Consider the following 8,225-nt stretch of genomic DNA (forward strand, 5'->3'; position numbering starts at 1 on the left):
TGACAAAATTCGATTTAGGACTCATTACATTTTTTGCAAATGTGATGGAGAATCACTGTCCATGGCATTCCACAAAATACGCAGAACAAAACAATGAAATAGCATCTCAAGATACATGCTGAAATGAGTAGCATCCTACGGAGATAGAATATCTACAGTAAACTACCTTGCAGAAATTCACTAACTCACAAATATCCAATCTTCAGCTCATGGATTTCTAAGAGCTGCCAACCGCTTCTCAAGCTCATCAACTCCTGAACTGCATGGGCCAAAATTCCATGGTTGATCAAAAACAGGAAAGAGTAGAGAATTTTATTTTATTTTTTGAATAGCAAGGAAGGAGTAGAGAAAATGAACACAGTTCTCAATTTGCAAATGAAATTCCCCGCCCGCCCACCCAGGGGGTGGGGGGTTGGTAAAATGAAGATACGATTTATTGCATAAAACTAATAGACAATTATTTTGGTAGGTATGCAATGCACCTCCCACAACAATCAAAAATATATAGTCTATAAGAAAAAGAACAAACAAGTGCTTTAGAACAACACATTAACATCGATTAATTTAGTAATAAACCTAAACACGGCACAATAAATAAACATGATTTAACTAATTCGTATATTAAACAGAAATTTTTTTTGATAGGTATATATTAAACAGAAAATTGCGACCTTGAAGTAAAAAAGAGTGACAAAGATTGAGTGCCACTCAGGTGACATTTGTCTTAAATGAAAGAGAAAAAGGAGAATCTGAATGGGTTACTTGAAGAGTGTCAGAGAATAAAGATGGCAGTCTATAATTCATGCCTGTAGATTTAATTTTTACCTAGTTTCAAAAAAAAAAACTTTTACCTTGCATTTCATAGTATTTTTAGAATTTGAAAATAGACTTTACATGAAAACACCTAATAAATTATGTGTCCTTATGTGTCCACTATGGCCACAAAAAATATAGGAATTTCAACTTTACCTAGTCCACAAACGATGAAGTTAATTAGCATGTTTTAATCAACACAAACAAAGCTGTTACACTCCTTAAATACAGGCACATGACAGTTAAAATATTAAGCATTAAGAAAGCCTTTCAAACAACTATATTTTGAAACGTACATCTAAATATCTAATCTATATATAGGCCAATTTTATACCACCTTATCCAAAGGGTACAGGGGAAAAAGAGTTTCCTTTTATCAATACTTTAAATTGCAGAGAATTTAAACTTCATGCTCAATGAATATCACATTCAATTATGTACAACAAAATACTACAAAAGAATAGACAATTAGATGAAGCAAACATGCCAATACTGGTGCAATATCAATTCTCAAACAGCATTAGCTACTTAAACTAATTAATAAGCAAGTGGCACGTAAATCATCACTATCTCAATATTTTAAGCAAAATCAATGCATTTCACATTTTTTTTTTTCATGACAAATACAAAACCAACACCTAAGCATTTGAGACCCTGAATTTTACTTAGTTAAACCTTTGACCACTACAATAAGACCTTCATAGACAGTATTGCAGTGCTTCCTATCACAGTTCAAGCAAAAAAGAGGTTTAAATTCAATATTTTAATAACTGATTACATTTTTCCCAGCTGTAAACCCATCAACATGTCTTACTTTCAGTTTCATAAAAATCTTTCTCATAGTCAAATACAAATTCATCAACCTCAAAAATCATGTGTCACAAGGCATACAATTGTAAAGAAACTAAAATGTACCCCTTATTTCAATTTTTTTTTTTCTTTTTTGTGGGGGTCGGGGATACAGGGAAGGTTACAAGGCAAGCAGTGTTATATACCTGCTGGCAGCATCAGCACTTTTCTGGGCAATCCTTCCTTTGGGAGCTGCTGACAACTGCCAAGAGTTCAAGTATAACCCAAATCAGCTTAGTTACAAAATAATAATAATAATAATAATACCAAATGGTAACAAAGTCCAGAAATGAATAGCTTCTGATACCAACCTGTGAGGCAACATCAACACCAATTTCATCTAGCACCTGCAAGAGAAAATAAAAAGAAAATTTTGCCATTACTCATTCCGAAACCCTATAATTGATGATTTATAAAGTAAATAAACCTAATATGGTGTCCATCTAAACTTGTAAGAACGTAGGGTATTTGACATCATTTCTTCTCAATCTTTCTAGCTTTACCACCAGAAACCCAGAAGTCTGTAACTAGTGGCTCAAAATTATCAGGTTGGTTCAAATCCATTGCATGCAATTACAAAATGACAATCAAACTCAGACAGACAAGTCATTTAAAAAATATTAGGGACATCCCTGGATAAGTAAAAGGATTAAACTACTCCTAAATTTCATAAGTCCAATGGTAATTCACTTAAGAAAAAAACTATAAACAAGTGCAATTATTTTACAAAGTACAATTAATAAATGCAATTAAAGAAGCCTGCCTGATTTGTGAGCTCTTCGGTCTCATCTTCAGCCTCGTCATCATCCAAGGCATCATCTATTGCATCTGACATCATTTCAGTCTGCAACCCTCAAAAATAGACCATTAAGTTCCAAAATATGCAATCAAGAAGCAAACAAAAACTTATTTCCCATAATAGTATAGTCTACAAAGTCAAGGGACAATCTTACAGTCATATCCATCTGGGCAGATTGTTTCTGAAATTCCCGTATCACCTTTGCTTGCTTTGCAGGGGCCATTTGCTGCAAAAGAAATATATCAGTAACAAAAACATCTGCTATTTATGAAGTGCAATTGTACGACTTAAGGTTTCATCTAAATGGTAATCAAACAAACATCAAGTGAAAGAAAGGATCTTTTGACCAACTCATTATAAATCATTAAGAAGTCTCTTTGAGATCAAATCATGTCATTGCAGTCAAATCTTGAATCTTGTAACAGATTATTGCGTGTGTAACTTTTGCTAAAGTCACACAAGTCAAACTATACATTAAATTAATGTTTTGTCAATCTCACCATTAAATCACATGTTCTCTCAATTCTTATCATGCATGTCAAATTTCACATCAATTGGATGTTGTTTACTATTTAATCTATAAATTCCAGCATTTGGTGTATTTTAAATAATAAAAAAATAAAAACTAGAAATTTGAACAATTTACAAATGAGATGACTCTTAAATCCAATCACCTTAATATTTGACAAGCATGACAGTGTGTTAAACACATATAATCCAATGGTGGTTTTGACAAATTACTGCCAATAAAAAAAGATTTTGTGTGGTGTAACAATAAACAAAAGTTACACACACGCGTGCGATGGTGGTTTTGACAAATTGCTGCCAATAAAAAAAGATTTTGCGTGGTGTAACAATAACCAAAAGTTACACACACACACACACACGCGTGCGCGTGTATGTGTATATTAGTAAATATTACCATCTAACCTTATTCATGGCTGCCATTGCCTTGGTGGCACCTTTCATGCCCACAGCAACTGATGAATGCGCATGCATTGCCTGCAGACAGGAAAAATGTTGCTAAAGCACCATGCACAGATGCACTAGAAAAAGCCGAAAAAGAAAAAGAAAAAATCAAAAAACACAGACAGATCTTTGACAGTCCACCTGTGTATGAGTTGCTATTCCTCTCATTTGAGCTCGACTACCTTGTAAGTTTGCTATTTGTTGCCTAAGCCTGATTAGCTGGCGAGCTAGAATTTTGGTTGCTCCCTGCAGAACACACAGACAGAAATAGGACAGGCAAATGATAAATCTGAAAGATTCAAATAACACAAGAACTGTAGCTAAATTAGATGTCACAAACTCAAGTATTTTAGGACTGGCATGAATCTAATCGACTAATAAGAAACAGAACATACCTCATTTCCAGTTTTAGCCGTTCTCTTTATCTCAGCAACAAGCTTCTTTTCCTAACATGATTTAAAATTATGTGAGAGATAACAACACAAACTTAGAAAGAGGAGATGAGGATAGTTTGGAAGCTCTTCACATACTTCTAATTGCAATGCTCCAATTTCCTTCTCTATACCTGAATCCACATGGAAAAACATTAAAAACATTTATTCAAGAATTGATAAATTGCCGTGGCCACAAAATTTACCAATGAACTGTTAACACTACTTAAAAAGGCAAAAAGAAAATGTGATTTGATCCCATAAAATGGGGAGCTTAAGAAGCAGTTGCAGCAAAATGATAAAATTCCACATCCCAAAAGAGAGTCACATACCCTTCAACCAATTTTGATGACTTATCAGATTAATATAATGCTTTGTGATAAGGCTATGTTTTCCCATCTACAATATCATGGGCATTCCAATATCCAATGTAAAACAAAATAATACTATAAGTACAGGTAAAAGACTAAGTCAAACAACAAATAATACTTCTAAATCAATAAGAAACAACTCACTATGCAAAGTAACCGAACTAAACACACTAATCTTACCAATGTAATGGATCCACAATAGACTAGTCAGGGTCAACCACAGGTATGCTTTTTTGCCAAAGTTGTACTCTTTGTTACTTCTTCAATTGACATTTCCTTTTTTACTACTTCTATTATTGTATTTTTTTGTTATCCTTGACCTTTTTTCATTCCCTCCACTTGAATCAACTCACCCTCTCACCAGTGCATTAATCACTCTCATCTGAACATGACCAAACATCTCAAGCGACTCTCCCTCATCTTTTAATCGATAGGGACCACCCCAATTTTTAAGCAATTGAATCCTATCTTTCCTTGTATTTCCACTTGTCCATCTTTCTATTTTTAAAGAGCAAGGAAATATAAAAAGTAATTTACAATGAAGACTGCCAAGAAAATTAGTTCAATCATACAAGGATATTAGAAGAAAAGACTTCAGTGAATTGCAGTTAAACATAACACCATTAAATGTCAAATTATTAGACTCTTGCCACAGAGTCCACATAACACAGTGTAATAGCCAACATATTTTTATAGCTCACATTACTACCAAGCCAACCTTTCCAACAAGCAAGAACCTCTGTCAATGGTCCTAGGCATCACCCAACATACTCAAAAAAAGAGTTAGCAGTTAGCAATTGTTAGGGTACCCAATCAAACAACTCGATCTGCTCCTCTAAATAATGGCTCAGCTCCAAAAATCCAAGGATGCCCCTCCACTTCAAGTTTAACCCAATTTGGAGGAGCTAACAACCACTGACGAGAATTTCCTCTTTATTTGATAGAATTTATAAAGGATCCATCACCGTAGCAACTAGACAAGGATGGTTATAGATTATTTCTCTAGTTAAGGAGTACAAGTGGACCTAGTTTCAAATACAGTTCTAGTTTTGTTTTGATAAGTAAAGAAAAAGGTAAAAAATACAGATCTAGTTCATAGCCATCACCTGCATTTTTTTTTTTTTTTTTTTAAATGAGACAGATTCTCAATTGGTGGCACACTAGTAAGCATCTCCAAAATCTGTTTGCTAATTTTGCACTCTTTCACTGGGTCTGGCCTATCTTTTTTTTTTAATAATAATTGCAATTCATTAATACCAAAAAAGGCACAGGAAGCATCCAAAGAGAAGAAAAACAAAGCATGGAAAAGAAACATAGAAAAGAGGAGAGCAAAAGTCATTAAATTGAATGGCTAAGTCATAAGGAATCTAGGAACTCCATCAAAGAGTATGTAGAAGGAGCAGAGGAGTGTGATACCCATTCAAAGAACGTTTCCGTCAAGCGTGCATCGATTCCATTCCATCCAGATGCACCACATAAAACTAGAAATGTATTTGAACTAGCCTATCTATGTTACAATGTCCACATAACAGCATCTTGAGTCAAATTTCCATGTACTCTTGCTTCAATTTTAGAATTTTTTAATATAAGTGACCAAGTACTCTATTTGATTACTGAAAGCACCTTTGTTTTCACAATTTTTACCGTTCTTGATCCTATAAACAGTTGCAAGAATCCATTTGAAATCGTAAAATCTACTGAAACAAGTTCACAAGCTCATGTGGATGATCACCACAACTGAAATAAAATAATTTACTCAGCTTCATTGCACACCCCAATTCAAAAGTGACACTTGTTATTAAAATTCAAAGTACCCAACAATCATTTTAAAGCTATAAATCAATGCCAATCTACCCCAGAAAGGCACAATGCCTAATCTATAACACAAGGCCTCTCTCATTAAGCCCAACATCACAAAATTTAGCTTCCATAACAATCTACAAATATACTAAACACATAAACTGCAATGATGATTGATGATGATGATTCTTCAATGTAATTAAAAGTTAACCTTTTGGAAATAATAACAATATATGTATACCTCTAGTAGCATTTGTCATCTCTCTCTTGCTCTCCCTAAGAGCCTCTGCAATTAGCACACACAAACTCAAAATCAGAACAAAATAAAGCAAACCCATAATTCAAGTTACTCCACAAAACCCAAAAAGTCAAACAAAATTCAGTCTTGCAACGATCGAATTTTCAAAGACTAATTGATTTGTTTTTAACAAATAACTGAAACCGTGACTTAAAAAAACGCGTATAATTTGAATTGAATGAGAAGGAGAAAAGGGAGGGTATAGAACTAGAAGACGAACCTTTGGGGGTGGGTTTCTTTGAGAAGATGTTCATCATCTCTGTCTGATCGAAAGGGTCCTAAGCTGTTCAACGGTGGAGGAAAGTCTATTCAGTCTTCTAATCTAAGGTTTTGGAGTGCTTATCAAAAAAAAAAAAAAAGGTTTTGGAGTTTGCGTGTGTGAGACAGAGAGGTCAGAGTTGCCTGGAAGATGTGTAGAAAGCGCGCAATGATTCAGCGTTTTCTTGCAATTTATATATGGATCCTGTGGTGCCTCATGGCATTTTTTTTTTTTTAATAACCCTTATTACATTTGTTAATTCACTGCTTTAGGAAAGTTTTCATTTTAAAATATTTAAAAAATCAGGTATTTTTTTCTTTTTTCATTAAAATTTTTAAAAATATCTTTTAAATCATTATTATTAAGGCATTTGTTAATTTTTTTTTTCCCTTGTATACAGAAAAGGACCATAGGACTTGGCTGTGCTTCACAATTTTTAAAGGCTTTTGACTTTTATTTGAAGCTACGCAATTTCTAAAGGCTTTTGACATTTATTTGAAGATGGGTTAAAGCGATACTTAAGTTGTAAGTAATGTATTAAATTGAAAATTACAACCCTCAAACCTAGGGTAATTTTGATTTTGATCAGCTCCACGTTTGATTTAGATTTCTCCCTTTTATTAATGCGTTTGTAGGAGGCAAAATTTTAAGCCAATTATAAAATGTTACATCAAAATTTAATGACAAATTCTATATTAATATGCCATCAAATGATGACATGTGTCATCCAAATTGATATTACATTAGCATATTGAAATTTGTCACGTGTCATTTGACCCACAAGATAAAGATAAATTCTCTGTTCAAAATTTATGGATAATTATCTTTATTAAAATAAATAAATAAAATAAAGATAAATTTTCTATTCAAAATTGATGGATAATTATTTTATTAAAATAAATAAATAAAATAGAGATAATTATTTATCTTTGTTAATTATTATCTTTATCAAAATAGATAAATAGAGATAATTATCTTTAAGCAAAATTTGGGTCAATCAAGAGTCTATTACATAGCATTTCAATTCAAAGTGGGGCTTATCCTCTGAAATCACTATAAATAGAAGACATCTCCTCTCAGTTTCACAACCAAGTTTTCAAGAAGCCCAAACTCTAGAAAAATTCTGTCTCAAGAATCTTTGAAGAACTTGAAAAACATTCGAAGAACTTAAAGGACAACAAATCTCTAACAAGCTTAAAGCCAGAGATTCATTATGAAGACCATTTGATCCATCTTCCAACCAAATTGAATAAAATTTTGCGTTCGAGTCAAGACCATAAAGAAGATAGAATCAGAGGAGCACTTTTTGTAAAATAGTCAAAACAGAGATTGTATTCATTATTTGATTAATACAAAATTATATTTGTGGAACTCCTTTTGTTTGATTTTCTACAATTGAGAAATTTTGTGTTTACAGCGTTGTGTGTAGTTGTCCAATAAGATCAAAATTAATTAAAATAGTCATAACCAACGAGGAAAAATTATTAAATACTCCCGGAGTACCATAAATACGTACTCCCCCCTCTCACATAAATGGTGGGTCCCACCATGAATTTAATTAGTGGGACCCATCATTTATGCGAGAGGAGGGAGTACGCATTTATGGTACTCCAAGAGTACACAATAATTTCCCACC

At 33.2% G+C, this 8,225-nt stretch overlaps 1 protein-coding gene across 1 annotated transcript; it reads right to left on the minus strand.

Annotated features, from left to right (window-relative positions):
- On the minus strand, window positions 1-6,755 carry LOC115962287 (vacuolar protein sorting-associated protein 2 homolog 3). The gene is made up of 11 exons (XM_031081194.1): window positions 6,551-6,755; window positions 6,274-6,318; window positions 3,961-3,995; window positions 3,826-3,876; window positions 3,572-3,676; window positions 3,392-3,463; window positions 2,616-2,687; window positions 2,426-2,506; window positions 1,974-2,009; window positions 1,809-1,864; window positions 1-259 (listed from the first exon to the last, which is right to left on the minus strand). The coding sequence occupies exons 1-11, from the start codon at window positions 6,585-6,587 to the stop codon at window positions 208-210; spliced, it is 642 nt and encodes a 213-aa protein (XP_030937054.1). The 5' UTR covers window positions 6,588-6,755; the 3' UTR covers window positions 1-207.
- Window positions 6,756-8,225: the final 1,470 nt, after the last annotated feature.

The sequence above is a fragment of the Quercus lobata genome, chromosome 9 (assembly GCF_001633185.2).
Source record: "Quercus lobata isolate SW786 chromosome 9, ValleyOak3.0 Primary Assembly, whole genome shotgun sequence".
In the NCBI taxonomy this organism is placed as follows: Eukaryota; Viridiplantae; Streptophyta; class Magnoliopsida; order Fagales; family Fagaceae; genus Quercus; species Quercus lobata.